At 58.3% G+C, this 18,298-nt stretch overlaps 1 protein-coding gene across 2 annotated transcripts in view; it reads left to right on the top strand.

Moving 5' to 3' along the window:
* The window catches only part of MLLT1 (MLLT1 super elongation complex subunit), a 66,019-nt gene that overhangs the window by 39,108 nt on the left and 8,613 nt on the right, over positions 1–18,298 (top strand). The window contains exons 4-6 of one of the 2 annotated variants that reach the window (XM_025861098.2): positions 6,461–6,604; positions 10,242–10,367; positions 14,352–14,906. In XM_025861098.2, coding sequence (XP_025716883.1) covers positions 6,461–6,604; positions 10,242–10,367; positions 14,352–14,906 — 825 coding nt within the window. The remainder of the gene's footprint in view (positions 1–6,460; positions 6,605–10,241; positions 10,368–14,351; positions 14,907–18,298) is intronic. The other variant, XM_073887295.1, reaches the window with a different exon arrangement.

Consider the following 18,298-nt stretch of genomic DNA (forward strand, 5'->3'; position numbering starts at 1 on the left):
CACTGTAAGCAATTAGTGAAGTCCTTCTAGAAACAGTTTTTTTTGTGTGGGGTGTGTGTGTGTGTGTGTGTGTGAGAGAGAGAGAGAGAGACAGGGAGGGACGGAGGGAGGGAGATGCATTTTTAAACAAATATCTTTGGACCTCCCACATCAGTACCCCTAACTCTACCTCGTTGTTTATGATGGCTGCGTGGCGTACCCTCTAGCTTAGACCTGCTGTCACGTCCCTGATGGGCACCTCTAGAGGCCTCTCACTTGAGGAATGCCTCAGGGACCTTCCTTGAACATCGGAGTCCTGGAAGCGGGACTTCAGGTGTGGTGGTGGGGGCTCCCCACGGTACTCCCCTTGCTCTCTTTCCCCAGGCGGTGGGCAGTCTCACTTTGCCCCAGCTGCAGGCCTGTGCCAGCGCACCGTGAGAACGGGGGCCAGATGGGGCAGGGCTGTGTCCACAGGAAGAGGAAGACGCCAGAGGCTGTGGTCCGTGGACTCGAGTGCCTGACTCTGTTGGTTCCATGTGGCCTTGACAAATGATTAAATGCCACCAAACCTCAGTTTCCTCTCCTGACGTATGGTGAGAGCAGTGACGAACTCCCAGAGTATTTGTGAGCCTGAAGGAAGGTGCTGGGTAAAGCCTGTGGTGCAGCGCCTGGCCCCGGGGAGGGCTCCCTGAGTGGTGCTGGTGGCAGGGTGGCCGCTTGAAGCAGAGAGCAAAGCATTCACCAGGTGGCCCAGGAGGATCCCAGGGGACTCAGGGATGGAGGGTTTTGTTAGCCTCATCTGGGCTCCATGAGGGGCACTGTCTGTGCTCTTGTCCCCAGAACCAGGAGAGAGTCCTTTCGTAGTAGGTGGTCAGCAGATGCCCAGGGGCAGAGCTGTGAGCAGGGCTGGGTGTTAAGAGTCTGTTAATGTAGAAAACTTAAAAAATATCTGCAGAAGTAGAGACAGTAGCAGAACAGACCACAGCACAGCACTTACCCCCCACCCGAGCAGTTACGCACTTGAGTACAGTGCTATTTTCATTTCTAGCCCCGGGATTATTTTGAAGTAAGTCCAAGACATCCTGTTTTTTAATCTGTAAATATTTCAGTCTGTGTCTGTAAACGATAAGACTCTTCTAAAAGTATCTAGCCACAATGTCATCATAGCTGGGAAGGAACAAATTAACAATTCTTAATATCAAATATCCAGTAATGTCAGTTTTTTTTATTATCACGTGTATATATATATATATACACATATATATATATTTTAATAACTTATTCAAATCAGGATTCAGGTAAGGTCGGTCCATAGTGGCTGGTTGCTGCGTTTCTTAAGCTTCTTTTAAATCTTGTCTGTCTCTCCATCTCTCTCTCTTTCTCTCCCTTGCAAAGCATTTTAAGAAGCTGTATGGTTTGTCCCGTGGGGAGGTTGCTGACTGCAGCCCTGTAAACTGGCAGTTAGATATAGGGCCATGATCAGATTCATGTTTCACTATTTTATGAACCCTGGGGCCTTCTAACAGGGGTATGGCAGACAGGCACCGAAAGAGAAGTGTGGGCAGGGCCCAGATAGCAAGGACACAGCCCCGAGGCCCTCCTCAGCTGGTGCGTTCTGGGCCACCGGGAGTCTGGCTGCACACAGGGGTAGGGCTGAGAACCTGGGGGTCCTCCAGGGCCAGCCCTGCCGGCTGCAGAAGAGGATGGGGCCCGGGGTGGCCAAGGGGCAGCAGCGGAAACCACAGGTCTGGTCAGCCAGCCCCACGGCTGTGGGCCATTGGCCTTGGCACGGGCCCGTGCCAGCCGTGGGCCTTGGCCGGGGCTCCCATGGCCTGGACTGCCCGAACGCTGTGGACGAGTCCACGCGCTCCAGGTTTGGGCGCTGGCACCAGTTTGGCCAGTTCCTCTGCATCTTAGTTTGCTGAGTCTAGAGAGAGACGCTGGCCTGTGGCCAGTATCCTGGACGGTTGGGTGGCCGCCTGCAAGCCATGCTCAGAACGTTTGAGGCCGGCTCCGGCTGCCTTTGCTGAGAGTGGGGCACCTGCAGGGTCTGGCTGGAATGACAAGGATGTTGCTCTTGGGACTGTGGGCCCAGCACACCCTGAACTTGGCTGCTCCTCACTGAACACGTTGCTGGCTCTTGGAAGCGTTGCCAGGCAGGGGGCGTCACAGGCCAGAGGTCTCATCCCAGGTCACCAGGGCCAGACACACGGTGGGCACTCAGGGGAAGGCCTCCGCCCGGCTCACATGCTGCATGCCCAGCTCTGGGGAGCCCTAAAGCACTCCTCCCACTTTGCTTCAGGGACCAGGGCTTAACGCAGCCTGCCCAGAGTGAGTCCCGGCTCTCTGCGCACCGCCCGTGTGGCCCCAGGCAGCTCGCCTGCCTGTTCCAGTTTCTTCATCCGGGAAGTGGGGCCGCAGGGAGCACCCGTGTTTCGGGCTGTGAAGCAGTCGTATGTGTTAAGTGTTTAGAAAAGTGCCTGGCCATGGAAAGTGCCGGTGAATGCTGGGCATTCCGGGCTTGGCACCGGGCCTTCCGCTTCCCTCCACCCCCGTGTGTGGTAGATAGAACTGCAGAGCGGCTTTTCGGCGTCCCTGTGAGCTCCCATTTTCCTGCTGGCGAATCCTGCAGCTTCAGTCACCATCTGTCTGCTGGGTCTCCCAGGTGACCTCCTACAGCCTAGAGCTCTTTCTGGTAAAAGCGGTAGCTTCCCTTTCTCGACGGCACCAAGCTGAGGCGATTAGCTGCCTTGTCTCATCCAATACTCCCGCTCGTAGTTGAAGAAACCGAGGCTTAGGGAGGACGGGCCTCATGACCAAGGCCGGGCAGCCAGTGAGAGGTGAGGCCCCGTCCTGGTCTAACCCCGTGCTCACGGGGGGCTGTCGGGGATGTCCAGCTGCCTGCCCACATCCTGCTGGCGTTCCCTGAGTCCCCTGGCCACCATCCCCTCCCTGACATGCTCCCTTAGCTGGGTTCCTTCACGTGTGCGGCTCTGTTGCACTGAGTCCACTCACATAATTTTTGGGGAAATAGCGAAACATCTATAGAAGTAGGAGGAGTGCTTTAACAGGTCCCCGTAGCCACCCGCTGGGTCCAGCACTTTCCGCGTGTGGCCCTGACACCGTGATGTCGTGTGTCCCTGTTTCAGAATGTGTCTCCTAAAAGATGAGAACTGCTTTTTAATCATACAATAATAATATCAGCATCACACCTACAAATTAATAATTCCTCAATATCTAGTCAGTGTTTCAAGTTTTTTTTGTTTGAATCAGATCTAGATAAGACCAACACGTGATTCATGAGTTTGTCTTGCAAGTTCCTTTTACTGTGAAAAGGCATAAAGTAGGGAAGAATCTCCTTATACCATTGCTTTTCTTTGCAATTTACTTGTTGAGGCAGCTGGGTCATTTGTCCTGTAGAGTTTGGTATCACCTAGCTTATTGTTGCTTTTTGTACCTGGGGTTTGCTATACACCATCCTCTGATTGTACATTCCCGGTCAGTTTGAACTTAAATCTGGAACTGAAGTCCTCCCTGGAAGGTGGTACATTGACCTTGTGGGTGGCCTGTGTTTGTGATGTTGGCCGCAGTGGATGGACAGTGCCCCGGTCACTGACCCATTAGGAGGGACAGAACAGTGGTGCCCGCATTCCTTCTTCACGCATTAGCTGGAGTACATTCCTGCTGTCTGCCTCTCAGATCTTCTGTGTTTACCTCGTGGGAAGGCAGGACAAATTCTTGGTGTGGATTTTTTTTTTCTTTTTTTTTTTTTTGCTCCCTTTATTTGCCAGGTCCAAACCCTGCCCCCCATAGTGGCATCCTGCAGGCCCGAGGAGGTTTGCTTCCTGGGACACAGATCTGGGCTTGTTCTTTCTGAGCCCAGATCCCCCTGTAGACACCTCTGCCCCCAGGATGTGGCTAAGGCCCATCGCTCCAGGTCACCTGTTGCCACCACTGTCCCCCCTCCCGTTCCAGATGTAGTCATATGGACTCTCGGGGCTCTAGAAAGGACTCTGCTGTGGCCTCGGCAGCTTCTCCCCACCCCCTTCTTGATTGACTCATGGCCCCTCTCTGAGCCTGGCACAGCCTCCAGGGAACCTTCCTGGCCCCCTCTCCACCCCCACTATTGGGTCATGCTCCGCTCTTGCCCATCTTAACATTTCATTCTTTTGACAAAAATGTCTTGAGTGCAGGACAGGGGTCCCCACAGCCCTTGCCTCCAAGGGGTTCCCAGTTTGGTGGGGACACATTCCCGCTGTGACAAGTGCCTCCATGAGGTTGGCACGAAGCCATGCAGGCCCAGAGGAGAGGCATCAGCCGCATTTGGGGGTGTAGTAGAAGCTTGACATGGGGGCTTCTTTCTCTTCCTTAACAAGCAGTTGGAAAGTAGCTGGCTGATGGCCTGGAATAGAGATCCACATGGCTCTCCTCCATGCTCTTCCCAGGATTGCTGACCTTCCAACTAGGCAAGACGAATAATGATGCTGAGCCTTTCTCTTTACACTTAGTGTTTGACTTGGGAAGGCAAGCGCTCCCTAGGCTGACCTCATTACACCTCATCACTCAGACCAGGCCACGTGTCCACCTTGGGCCAGGGAACAATTTCCAAGTCTGCTTTAGATGGGCTGGGGGTGGAAACCACTCTTTTGACCCCAAGGGCTGCTGGGGGGAGGGCGAGGCCAGTGTTACCTCACTGGTTGGCATTGCCTTGGGAAGGCCTCTTTACTTGTCTTCTCTGCACTGGACTTGAGGCTCCCAGAAGGCAGAGTCTGCGACTCTTTCATTCAACAGGTGCATCTTCTACCTGTGGCCTAAATGGGGGGGTGGGGTGGCGAGTTGTCCTCGTGCAACTGCGGGACCCCACTCCTGTCCGTTTATTCAGAAGCAGGCACAGGGCCAGCCAGGTTCCCTCTCCTAGGTGTCACCCACTCATCAGAGCTCAACAAGCCCAGCATGGCTCATGTGAACCATGCTACCGCTGGCTGGGGAGATGGAGGAGGAGGGTGAGGCTGCCCGAGCCCCTGGCTATAGTCAGAGCGGCAGGAATGAGGCTCAGCCCCAGCCTCTGCTCCCTTCTCCCCCCGGGACTGTGACCCTGCTGGTCTGTGTGGAAGGAAGGGTGGGAAAAAGAGAGTGTGGGCATGCCTATGTGGAAGTCTCTGTGCTTCCCCCTTCCTTCCTTACCCCTGACTGTCCAGTCCTGAAGTGAGAGCTCCTTCACCAGCACCCCGACTCCTAGAGTTTTCTCCCCTACTGGAGAGCATTTTTAAAAAATTGCCTGTAATATACATACCAGAAAATTCCCTTTTAAAGCATACTAATTCAGTGGTTTTTTAGTATATTCAGTGTTGTGTGGCCATCACAGTTTTCTAATTCTAGAACATTCCATCACCCGAGAAAACAACCTCATCCCCATCAGCAGTCGCTCCTCATCCCCAGGCCCCAGTTCCTGACAACCCCGAGCCCTCTTCCCATCTGTGGAAGAGCCTGTTCTGGGCATGTCACCCACGTGGACTCACACCCCGTGTGGCCTTCTGTGTCTGGTTCCCTCCCTGAGCATCGTGGGCTCAGGGTCCATCCCCAGGGCAGCGTGTGTCGGCCTCTCACTCCCGTCTGCAGCCGAGGGACGCACCTACGCGTGGAGGGACATGTTACGTTGATCCATTTATCCGTCGGGACACTGGGGTTGCGTCCACTTTTGACTGTTGTGAATCCTGCTGTGCTACATAGACGTACAAGCGTTTGTGTGAACATAAGTTTTCATTTCTCTTGGCTGTGTATTAGGCATGTATGGGGCGGTTACTCTGTAGTAAACATGGGGAGGGGCCCCCAGACAGCCCCGGGATTGACGGCACTGGTGACAGGGCACACACCCACTGCCCCACAGCCTCACTGCCACTTGAGATTCCCCACTTTGTAAAGAACCACTGTGCTGGAGACTGGGAGGTGTTATCTCGGGGTTTGGATTTGCTTTTCCTTGATCATTAGTGATATTGAGCACCTTCTAGTGGGCTTTTTGGCCATTTGGATGTCTCTGGAGCTGTCTCCCCCTTCCAGGGGAACATGGGGTGCAGACTGAGGAATCACGGGCCTCGGGGCCTGGGGTCAGACCTCCGTACTGCCACTCATCAACCATGTCTTCAAGCCTCAGTCTCTCCGTTTGTTGACGGGTGCTGTGAGGGCCGAAATGGGGGGGGGGGTGCCATCAGCAGGAATAGGTCCAGTAACTGTCAGAGAACATCATTCTTAATGATCTGTTTCTCTCGTGGAGACTGCTTTGCTGGGTCCAATGCAAGTAGTAAGTTAATTTATTTTGGATAATGGAATAGACGAGAAGGAGGCACACAAGAGAAGCAGGTAAGGGACTGAGGGGGAGAGAAACGGAGGCCCAGCACAGGAGAGAGAAGGGGCCGGTGGTGGGGAGCGTGTCTTGTGGCTGCCTGCCCTTCTGAGGTGAACTTCCTTGTTTTCTTTGTTGAAGGAGGAGCCCAGGAAGGTATGCTTCACCTATGACCTGTTCCTGAACCTGGAGGGCAACCCGCCTGTGAACCACCTGCGCTGTGAGAAGCTCACCTTCAACAACCCCACCATTGAGTTCCGGTACAAGCTCCTGATGGCTGGCGGGGTGAGTGTGCCCCTGCTCGTACGGATGCTGGGGAGGTGCCAGCCGCTCCCTCGTGGCTCCTGCGTGGCTTCTTGTGTTGAGCGGCCTCGGTGCTTGCGGTGCCCAGGGGGTCTCCCGGGCAGGTCTCGTCAGCTTTGGCTGGGTGCCCGAGACCCGGAGGGGCGGCCTGCTCAGGCAGCACCTGGCCGCCCTGTGTAGGATCCAGGTGTCCCGAGTCTGCGCCGGGGCGTTGTCAGCTGGAACGACTAGTGCCTAGTTATCCCCAGAGTTTCCTGGTTGACTGTGGGTAATTAGCATCTTCCTCCACGGGAAGGAGGGGTGGGAGGAACGGGCGCGAGGCCAGTCTGTCAGCGTGGTGAGGCGCAGGAGCCAGCGCTGAACCGGACTGGCAAGGCTGTGCTGGGGCAGCGTCATCTGGGGAAACAGCAGTGGCTCTCCGGGGGGTTCCCTGATGATGCGCGTTGCCTGGCAGTTTTGTCCTAGTGAGGCCAGACAAAGGCGTCAGCTCTCAGAACCCAGGCCTCGGAGGGAGCCGTGTAGCTGGGGATCCGTGTGTGGTGGCAGAGTGCGGGGAGCACAGTTGAGAACCGGAGTAGGGGCGCTTGGTGTGGATGGGATGCTTGTTGTGGAGGAGGAGGGGTGCCTGGCCGAGGGAGGGCCACGCCGGGGACATGGGACGTCCCACAGCCACCTTTCAGTGCCCCAGTGTCACTGAGCGTTTGTCTAGTGGCCAGCCAGGAAGATTTGGGTCAGGGCCGCGAGTGTGAGTGCGTGTGGCAGGGCAGGCCCACCTCCCCAGTGAACATAGGGAGTTTGGCTTGAGCTTCTGTAGGCCTGCAGAGCAGTCCTTTCTGATTCAGTTGGATCTTTTGTACTTTTTTTTTCTTTTTTAATAAAGGCAGTCACTTATTCATTGTAGAAAATTTGATTATGTTCTGCCAGGTTTCTTATAAAAAATGTGTCTGTGATTATAATCTAGCATGTGATGGCTGACGGGAACAAACAGGGAGGTGTTGGAATCTGTTCACAGAGACATTTGTCCTGAAGTTTGCCTGAGAGGTCTGGAAGAGCCAAGGAAGTGGGGTGGGGGGGCTGCTGGGGTCCACAGTCCTCCCCAGCTCTGCTTCTCCACCTTCTTTCTGCTGCCGGATATTTTCCGAAGTATTTGTTACCCAAAGGCTCCATAGTCAACATTTTCTTCGGGAGACACATGTGCACTTAGCATTCTTGGCCTCTCAGAGCTCCAGGACCAAGGGACTGCCCCCCTCTGCCCCCTGCATAAGGAGGTTTTCTTTGCTAAGAGATGAAGGCTTGATGTGCATCATCAAGACCTATAAAACTGGAGGGCGGAGGCAGCGAGGGGGAGAGGTTGGGAGTGCAGGTCCGGCGAGCCGTTTGGGAAGGGCCAATCCTGGAGGGAAGAGGCAGAGTCCGGCACGGTGGTCTCTGCTCGGTGCTCCTCACCCTGGGGAGGGCTGGCCGGAGAACTGACTGGTTGGTCAGGACCTTTCTCACCCTTTGGGGCTGTGGGCCTTTGGGGCTTGCCCTGGGCTAATGGCAAAGCAGCGCTCTCTGGTCTTTGGAGCAGCCTGAGACCTTGATGGGATAGATAGTAGCTCCCAACACGTGAGTTGTGGTCCTTGTGTGCCATTTTGGAGCGGAGTGTCCCCACTGGGGCTGGCATTTGCCATCTTGTGGCCGATGACCGCAGACCCGCCCGAGCTGATGTCGGTGCCGGAAGAACTGGAGTCACGACCTGACCCGTAGGTCGATGAGACCTGCCTTCCTTGCTGCCCCCTCCGCCGGCGGTCACCTGGAGCTCTGAGTCCTCGCCCGAACATCAGGCACCTGCTCAGCAGTGACCAGATCAGCTTTGCTCCTTTGCTAGGTGGTCAGCGGCCAGCCTCGGGGAGGCGGCTGCCTGTCTCCTCAGCGTTGTGTCTCGTCCTTTGCCCCATCGGCAGTTGAGCTGCATGGAACAGAAGCTCCTTTTGCAACCGAGGGTCTGTATTTCCATTGGGTGTGGTGGGTCCTCTTGAGGCACGGCGGCGGAGATAAAAGTGGATCCGTTGGTTCACTTGACCTTTCTCAAAGGGCTGTTGTTACAGGGGAGAGGGCCCGGAGAGGTTTTCTCTGTGTTATGGAGCCACGTCAGGCTAGGACATTAATTCGAAGGGAGAGAGGAGTCCTGAAGGCTGAGTGGAAGGAAAAGCGAGTGAAAGAGCGTTGGAACCTGTCTGTGCCCTTGGGTCGGGTTGTAGTCGCTTCTCTGTGTCCCACGAGTGCTTGCGAGCCTGGGAGTGCGGTGCTCTGCCTGAGGCCTGGGCTGCTCAGCTGGGCCTCGGGTGCCACGGGTCAGAGTGTTGTGCTTGGACGGGCTCTGGGAAACGCCTGGGGCCTCTGGCTTCGCTGCCTCGGAGTCGGGGGGCCACGGGGGCGGGGCACGAGGGGCTTCACTGTGTTACTTTCAACCCGGTGTACCCTGACGCCAGCCTACTCGGAGGAAAGGTTTGGCTTATCAAGGAATCCCAGGTGCTCAAGGTTATTAATGATGCTTGTTCTACTGAGCTAAATGCTTTTTTTCTTTTCTTTTTCTTTTTCTTTCTTTCTTTCTTTCTTTCTTTCTTTGTTTCTTTCTTTCTTTCTTTCTTATTTCTTTTTTCTTTCTTTCTTTCTTTCTTTTCTTTTTTTTCCTTTCTTTCCTTTCTTTCTTTTTTTTTAATGTGCACTTTATTCTTTTGTTCTGTCTCGTCTTTATCTGGAAGGCTCTCTCTGAGTGGCTGGCTGGTTCACACAAGTCGTGTGAACTTGTAGTGTCAGCATCTGGACGACTTGCCCCCAAGCCTTCTCTCCTTCAGCAGGTGCAGCGGGAGCTGGGGAGCCACGCTGGACCCGGCAGGTGTTTCCCGGGAGCACCTCCTGGCAGGACCCCAGGCCCTTCCTCCGCACAGCAGTTGGCTAACCGAGCGGGGCACTCTCTGGCCCCCCCTGCAGGCTCGTGCTGCACCCACCCTGTGCACTTCTCTCCTGCCTCTGCCCCCCATGCTGCCGATTCAGTCACCTTCGCCTGCTCGACCGCGGAGGAGGGCTCGGGCCCCCGTCCCCGGAAATGCGGGACCCGGCAAAGCCCCCCCATGCGCATGGCCGTCAGAAGTTGCTCGCTCCGCCGCGCGGCTGCCCAGTGTGGGTGTCTGGCTGGCCTCTCGCCTTTCCAAACCGTGCGTCTGGTCCTTCTAAACTGCAGCGTGCAGGTCAGCTTGGGCCACAGCTGCCTTCTCGTGCTTCTCGGCACACTCCGCAAGTCTTCCTGGCCTGGCCCTCCTGTCCGCCGCGCTCTGGGCTCTCCTTCCAGAGACCGTGTGGCCGCACCTGGGCCCAGCCATCCTGGGACCCTGGCTTCTCTTCACTCTCCACCTCGAGCCCGCTTCGCGCCAAGCACTTGGCCCCCAGCCTCTCATGGAGGACATGCCTTTGATTCTTTTGGAAAACTGGCGCTCCAGTCCTCCCTTGCCCCTCCCCCAGAAGGCAGCTCCCACAGCCTCTGGCCATACTCCTGCAGGCTGACTTCCTCTTGCCGGTCAGAAATCCAGCCTGCCTCCTTGCTCACTGATAACATCTGTCTCTTCTTTATCACTAGGTGATGGTAATGCCCGAAGGAGCAGAAACGGTGTCCAGGCCCAGCCCCGACTACCCCATGTTACCCACAATTCCACTCTCTGCCTTCTCTGACCCCAAGAAGACCAAACCGTCCCACGGCTCCAAGGTTAGTGAGGCGGAAGGCCCAGTCACACGGGAGCACTGGGGCCCAGTGGTGGGTCCTGGGCTCAGGGCGCCCCCTCTGCAGAGCTGGACCTTCCGTTCCCAGACTCGCTCCCTTGGCATCTTCCTCTTATAGAGCTCTTCGCTCTACCTGGCCGCTCCCTGCCACTTAGGAGGGTTGGCCCCTGCTGGGTTGCACGAACAGCCACATGACTGCAGGTTCTTCACCCTCTTCCTCTTAAGGCCAGAGAGCCTGCCCCATCCTCGCTGCTCCCACTGTGTCAGTGGGCCTTAGGACCCCGCAGACAGGACGCTGAGAGTCTCGCGAGGTTGGGGGCCATGGACAGAGTATTTCCACCACAGCCACGGCTGCCCAACCCCTAGGCCTCCTGAGTGTGGCCGGGATGCCCCATCTGCCAGGGCTCGGTGCCGCCTCCCTGTGCTGGTCCAGGCTTGGCCTCTTTCTTCGGGAGCAGCTGTCAGCATAGAATGCTTATCTGGGGGAAGGGCCAGGTGGGACGATGTGGTGAGAAGGCGCATTCCCCCCAAGAAGAAACGTTTTGTCATCTTGTCGCATCCTGTTGGGCAGGCGGCACTCTGCCCTCCCGAGACCTCTCTCTTAACTGTTAAGGAGTGGCCGCCGGAGCTCTTCGGATAGTGTCCCGATGTACAGAGAAACTCGTGAGCGTGAGTCCTCTTCCCCTGTAGCTGCCTCCGCGGCTCCGTGTCCTGGAGGTCAGGCTCATCTGGAGCTTGGGTTCCCTGCTTATCCTCCCGCCGCTGACCCCACAAGTTTATCCACTTCTCATCTTTGTGTTTCTCTTGCTTCACTCACTTGTTGGGTGTTGTGGGCTTGGAGCACCCCAGGTGGGATGGGTTGGGCTCTCGGGCTGTCTTACAGCTTTCCTCATCAGCAACACTGGAGGAGAGCCGCATCACCCAGGCAAGGTCTTTCTGGCACTTTCCATAAGGCCAGTGGGTTTCTGACATCCCCAGATTTATCTGACTTAAGCTCTCCAGACGTGTGAGGGTAGAGTCCAAGCACAGAGTGCAGCTCTGGGGGGGTCTTCCCCACGCCGGCCTCCTGGGCCTGTCCTTCCCTGAACCACGTGGAGGGTAAAAGGAAGAAAAATTCTTGTTGGCGATCTTGGTAGCTTCTCTCCCAGCTGTCCACAGTTATTTGGGACTCTGCAGAATAGGAAGAGTAGGAATTGACATTTTTTCTGTACGTGTCACTTGCAAGCCACCCAAACCCCCCAAAGAAATGCCCCCCCCCCCCCCGGGTGGTAAGGACACCGCAGTGGCTGACAGGCTGCATCTGGGGCTGCTTGTGGCGTCCCTCGCCAGCATCTCTGAGATCCTCAGGAGCCCCCAGGCCAGAAGGGCGTATCTGCCAGGGTGGGCAGGGTTTTCTGTCCCCCCCTCCCTGCCCCAGGCTCTTTCTCTAGCCCCCCAGGCAGTGTGACTGAGGAGGCGCCTGCATGGGTTTCTCCTGCAGCGAAAGGCAGGTTCTTCTCTGCTGATAGCTCTCCAAGAAACCCTTTTGCTCCTGAGCCAGCAGTCTCACTCTGCTCTCCTTGGACGGCACAGCCTGTGCGCCAGCCTCCTTCTCCAGCTGAGGACCTTCCTTTGGGCACTGGCTGTTCTCCCCCAGATTGGTTCTCTGCAGCCTGGAGCCGAAAGGTCTGACTGGCCAGGCCACGTACTCCGGTCAGAGGGGGCTGGGAGGGAAGGGGTGGGTCCTCGCGGGGCCTTGCCCACTGCCTGGGGACTGCTGGAGAGTCTGGCTGTCGCAGCCCTCGATGGATCATTCCCAGACGGTTCTGTCCCCAGAGGGCACCCTGGCAGGCAGGAATCGGAGCCTCCTGGGAGAGGGGCGGGCAACCCCCTGGAGGCTCACACGCCAATAATGGCCCCCACCCGGCAGCCCCCCTGGACTGCACACATGTAGATTCAGGGGCAGCCTGCTTCTTTGTCTGATGTCAGCCATGGCCTTGTTGACCTTTCCCTAAAACTTGGTTCTTAGCCATTTTCGGGTCATTAAGAGTTTTGAGAATATGACAGTGATGAGTCCTTAACCCTGGGAATGTCTACATTATGGTCAAGTTCCTGTGTGATTTCTGAGAGCCCATGATCTGGGATCGCTCTACAGACCCCCGGGTGAAGAGCCGCTGCTCCAAAGGCTGCTGCTAGCTGTGCAGGGGCCTGGGCGGCAGCGGAAACACAGTTAACCCCAGGGCTCGGGGGGTGGGGGCTAGGCGGTGGGGACTACATTGGAGACATTGGCCAACGTGCCTGGTGGGTGTGCTTTGCCTCGCGTCTGGGAGCTCGGACCAGTTCCTGCAGCCCAGGCATGCTCAGGGGCGCTGCGAGAAGAGGCCGGAATTGCATGTGGCGTTTGCTTCTTGCTTCCCTCCTTGGGAGAGCAGCTTGCTGGGGAATGGAGCCCCATTCTGAAAGCCAGCCCCAAGCGGGCTGCCCTGTTAGATGGGCTGCTGGGGGCTCGTGGCGTGAGCATCCCTTCCCCTGCCCTGGTGATGTAAGAGCTGGGGCCAGGGCCCCCCAGGCGGTGTTTCTCCAGGGAGGCGGCAGCAACCCACGGCTATGTGGGGCTGTCGCTGAACCTTTGGCACTGACGTGGGTTATCGATTTGCAAGAAGACGGCGACCCGAGTGGATCGGAGGTGGTCAAGGCTGCGCCGTCTGTCCCTGTGGCTCTTTGCTGGGAGGGTCCCACGGTGGGCCGTGAGAGCAGCGGGGGCCTTGCTGCTGGGGGTTTTCCTGGCTTACCTGCCCTCTTCTACGCGCTCCAGCCGGTCCCCTTGGCACTTGGGGTGAACTGGTGAAGTGTGGCTGCCTGCGAGGTGCGGGTCACCCTCTGGTCTGGCTCTGTTGGTTTCCTGGTGTGCTTTGGTCTGGAGAGCCTCCGGGCTCAGCTGTGCACCTGGCCAACTGAGTAGGGGCAGAGCCCTCCGCAGCTGACCACAGCAGGCACCTGTCTGGCATGCCTGCATGTACAGGGTGATGATGGGGTGTTGATAGGAAGGAAGCCCGAACAAGGTGTCTTGTGGGGCTCCTGCCTGCAGACTGCACCAGCTGCTTAGGGGTGGGTGGCAATGGCTGCCAGCCCCCTCTTGGTTGAGCGCTTGCTGCCTGCCAGGCCCTGCACCATGGCCCAGTGAGGTAGGTGGTCCTGCCCTTGTTCGGAGGAAGCCCAGGCACGCAGGTTGGAGCCCCCTAGTAGCCTGGCTCAGGGCCATGTCTGCCTGTCCCCAGCGGGAGCTCCGTGACCTGGTGGACCAACGCTAGAGTCTGGGCTCCATTCTCAGCCCTCTGAATTTCCAAGGTGGAGACCCAAGAGTCATACGTGTTTTAGAAACACTGCCCAGGTGGCTTTGATTCTGAGAGGTCTAGGAGCTGTTCTGCACAGTGCCTGGGAACCCAGCAGGTGCTCAATAAATGCTGACTGTGGTGATCAAAGAACAACTGTGCTGGGTGTGCACTGGGGCTGGGGTGGGGGTGACCGGGCAGGAGGCACGCAGGCTCTGTGTGGGGACAGAAGGGGGGGGGCCTGCCTGCTGGTGCCCCCCCAGCCCCCCGCCCCCGCCAACACCACACGCAGCCTCCACTCCCCTGGGCCACTGGGAAGCTGCGAGGTGTTGGAGTGGGAGTGGGTAGATGTGGCTTGCCTGTCTCGTATCTGACTCACCGTGTACTCTTCTTGAATCCCTCAGGGAATGTCAGTTCAATTCAGAGGGGAATCTTAGCCTGCACTCGCCCGGGACCTGCTGACACTTCCTAGTAGTTTAAAGGGACAGCTTCATTTAAAACTCTCACCTGCTGCCTTACTTTTTCGCTTTATGGAAGATTTTCTCTAGCTGAGTCTGAATCAGGTGGATTATACTTTGTAGGGGTCGGGGGAGGCGGAGCAGGGCGACCCCGAGATGCCACTTGACCGTGTCTCTCCCCCTCCCGCCCCGGCATTTCAGGACGCCAGCAGGGAGAGCAGCAAGGCCTGCAAGACCCACAAGACGGCCAAGGAGCACCGGGAGCGGCCGCGCAAGGACTCCGAGGGCAAGGCCCCGTCCAAGGAGCCGGAGCGGGAGCAGGCCAGGAGTGCCAAGGATGCCGCGCGGAAGCTGGGCGAAGGCCGGCCGCCCAAGGAGGAGAAGGCCCCACCGGCCAAGGCCGCGTTCAAGGAGCCCAAGATGGCCCTGAAGGAGACCAAGCTGGAGAGCATGTCCCCCAAGGGCGGGCCCCCGCCCCCGCCCCCACCCAAGTCTTCCAGCAAGCGGCCGGCTGCCGCCGACTCCCCCAAGCCCAGCGCCAAAAAGCAGAAGAAGAGCAGTTCCAAGGGGTCCAGGAGCGCCCCCAGCACCTCGCCCCGCACCTCGTCTTCCTCCTTCTCGGACAAAAAGCCAGCCAAGGACAAGGGCAGCACCAAAGGGGAGAAGGTCAAGACCGAGAGTGAGCCCAGGGAGATCAAGAAGCCCCCAGAGGTGGAGGAGTCCAACTCGGAGGACGAGGCCTCCTTCAAGACAGAGGTGAGGTGGCTCCCCCCCCCCCCCCGCCCCCGCCCCCATCCTTTCTTTCCTGGCTCTGAGCTGCTTGAAACCTTGTCAGCCCGAAGGTTAGACGAGGAGGCTGGAATCCGGGGTCCCCACTTGCTCTTTGTAGCTTTGGGCAAACGTCCACACCTCTTTAAGCCTCAGTTTCCGCTTCTGTCAGGAAACTTTGGAGACAGTGCTTAGGGAAAAGTGGTTTTGGTAGAGTATGATAGTTTGGTGCTCGGTTCAGAGCTGTCTTCCTTGGGCAGCCCCCTGTGCGGGCCAGGGTCTCGGTAGTGATTGTGTGTCACCGCTGCCTCTTCCCTGGCCTCTGCAGGGTCAGTCCAACAGGAGACTCGCTCCCTCCACTAGTGGGGCATCCCCGAGTGTCTTTGTCCCGCTCTTCTGCTCTGGGAACCGGAGCCTCCTCACTCCGCCCACCACCTGCTTCTGTGCGCGCAGGAGGGGCTCCTGCCGCAGCAGCTTTTCCAGGCGGTTCTGAAGGCCGCCATTAGAGACGGCTGAGCCACCGGGCAGCCAGTGGCCAGATGTCACTGGGGCCTCCGGTGGCAGCCCCCTCTCTGAGTGCCGTGTGGCATCCGGGGGTCAGAGGATAGGTGCTTGGCTGGATGGGTGGCTGAGTGACCCCCACCTGTGTCACCGGTCCCAGCCCCCGGTGCCTTCTTGCGTTTCCAAATCCTCATTCATTCTGGACGGCAGAAACCTTGCCTCCGGTGTTGCTACTCAGAGTTCTGCTGGGACTTGGAGAATGGCTCCCAGAGACGAAGCCCCAGGATGATGGTGTCTGCAGTGCCGGTGTCCTGAGCGTGTGGCTTCCAGGGGCAGACTGTTGGAGGCGACGGCGCGGGCTGGGGGTGACAGTTTGGCCTGTGAGGGTAACTGTGCGCCCCACTGGCTTAGGGACGCGCACACAGAGCTGTCAATGCCGTGCACCCCGCACTCCTCCCGGCCAGGAGACTCCGTCCGCCCGTGAACTTGGAGACCTCCGGTCCTGTTCTGGGGGAGCCTCAGCCTCCTAGCAGGCCCGCCGGGCTGTATCAGGAGCTTGCCCAGCACCTGGAGGTTCTTTGGGTGCTGATAGCACCTGTTCTGGCCCCTGTCTCCTCCGTCTGCTCAGCCTCTGCAGCTCTGAGCCGGTGCCCTTCCCTCCTCCTCACCTCAGGTGCTTTCAGGCCAGGCCTTTCCGTGCACAAGGCTGCCGACCTGCACGCGGGGAGAGGTGGGGCCCCCTCTCTGGAGCCCCCTCCCCTGGAGCCCCACCTGAGCTGCACATGGTGCCCTGCCGCAGGTGCCCACGCTGCCATCCTGGTGTGGCCATCGTGGGCCCCTGGCAGGCTGTGTGGGACAGTGGGGATGGCGGGGCGGCTGCTCTGCGTGGGCTGGCTGGACGTCCGGTGTCTGTGGCCTTGGGCACTATGTCCCGGGCTGGAGTTGCTCGAGGAAGCCTGGGGGTTTCTCCTGGCTGAAGAAGCACTTCCCATGTCCCGAGAGACCTCCGAACGACAAGGCTTAGCCACTTGAGGTCCATGCACGTGTGAGAGCCAAACCGCCCACAGGATGCCGGACGGTGACTTGCGGACATTTGCCAACCCTGGGACCTCAATGAGGTGCAGAGATCTGTGGTGGAGGAGGCGGGATAGCCTTCCAGACACAGGCGTCCCCGGCCATCAACGCTGGAGGCTGCATGAGGCACCAGCATCCGAAAGCCCTGTGTGCGGACCCCCAGTCGCCTCTCTCCGTAGCCCTCAGAGGTGGCTGCGTGGCTCCTTGTCTGAGTCCCTGGGCCGAGCTCCCCAGCTGCTCCGGTGGCTTTTCTGTAGTCTCCTTGGCCCCTGGGGTTCCTGAGCTAGTGGCTCCCATCCGGTCACGGTCCAGGTGGCCTTCTGCCCTCCTTCTGGATGTCCCATGTGGCCTGAGCACCGGGATGCTTTGGCTGCGCTTACAGTGAGGCCCTGTGCACTTTCTGACCCATACCTCCTCTAGGCTCTTTGGGCTGAAGCCACTTCCAGGTTCCCTTCCCCCGCCCTTTGGATTGGGGGATTCAAGCCCTCCTGAGAAGCACGTCAGGGACGACGCCAGTGCTTGCCTGTTCTGACACAGGGCCCAGGCCGGTCCCTGGGGGGCTCCCCACGTCCAGAGTCTGCTGACCTGAGTCTCCTGACCAGGCACGGCCGCCATCTCTGGCCTAGTGCTCGGCCCCTGCCGCCCATGCCCCCGGCCCAGTCCTGTCCCGAGTTTTGTGCCCCCCCCCCCCCCCGAGGTCGGTGGCACAGTTGGCCTCGACTTCGGTGTGCTAGCATCTGGTACAGACACGCATTTAGCAAAAACCAGCAGAGTCGCTCTTTTATAGATAGGGAAACTGAGGCTTAAAACCAGAGGTGCTGGTGAGAAAGCCAGGGTCAGAACCCAGCACCCCTGCACCAGAATAAGAACTTCAGGATCTGCATGCCAGAGGGCCCACGGGGCTCTAGGCGCATCGTTGGGGGTTGTGGGTCCCACTGGTCTGTGTGGCACCTCTTCAGTGGTCGGTGTTTGATGGCAGTCTAGGCGGGGTTTCCCAGTGAGGGCTCCCCAGGGAACATCACTGGCCAGTGTGAAGGTGGGTGAAGTAGGGGGCGTCAGCAGGGGTGTGTACATTGGGAAGGCCTGGAGTGGTTCCGGTAGGCTGTGATAACCCGTAGACAAGAAACTTCTTTAACTCATCAGGCATCTGTCCCTGGGCAGCCTGGATCACTCTGTGGGTCTATGGAGTGAGGAAGGACTTGGGCCTTCCTGGGGCCCCTTCCGTGGGCTGGGGGCTGCCCTTGGTCCACAGACCATCTAGAGGGGCTAGCCTGTCCCCCACAGCAGGTCAGGGGCTCTTTTCCTGGGGTCTTCTCTCATGCGGCACCTGCTGGGACTGAGCAGGTGCTGTGGGGTGCCTCTGCCAGTCCCCTGGCCCCCTCCCTCCTTGTGACGGTGGGGTGGGCGTGGGGTGCCTGGTCCCAGGTGCTGAAGCTGTCAGTCCCTTCAGAGGGTCCCCTGAGGCGAGAGAGGGCTGGACAGGCCCTGTCCCGAGATTAGGCTTGCTGAGTCCCTTGCACGTTGGGGGCACTCTGGGCCAAGGCAGACCTTCTGAGCTGCAGGCTCTGCTCCTCTGCCCTTTGCAGCCTGTGCCCCAGGCCCACGGCTTACTGTGCTGCCCCTTTGGAGTAGCTTATTGGCAGAAACCAAGGGCTCAGGAACAGATGCCACCTCTGTTCTGCCAGAGGCCCCTGCCACGTGCGTGTGTCCCCCTGTGGCAGGTGCAACCCCCAGGTATCTTAACCACCCTCCTCCCCCCATCCCATGGTCTCGTCTTCTATTTTGGCTTTTACTGCCCCCTGGTG

Source organism: Callorhinus ursinus, unplaced genomic scaffold (genome assembly GCF_003265705.2).
Source record: "Callorhinus ursinus isolate GAN/ISIS: 27379988/994484 unplaced genomic scaffold, GSC_fseal_2.0 scaffold77, whole genome shotgun sequence".
NCBI lineage: Eukaryota > Metazoa > Chordata > Mammalia > Carnivora > Otariidae > Callorhinus > Callorhinus ursinus.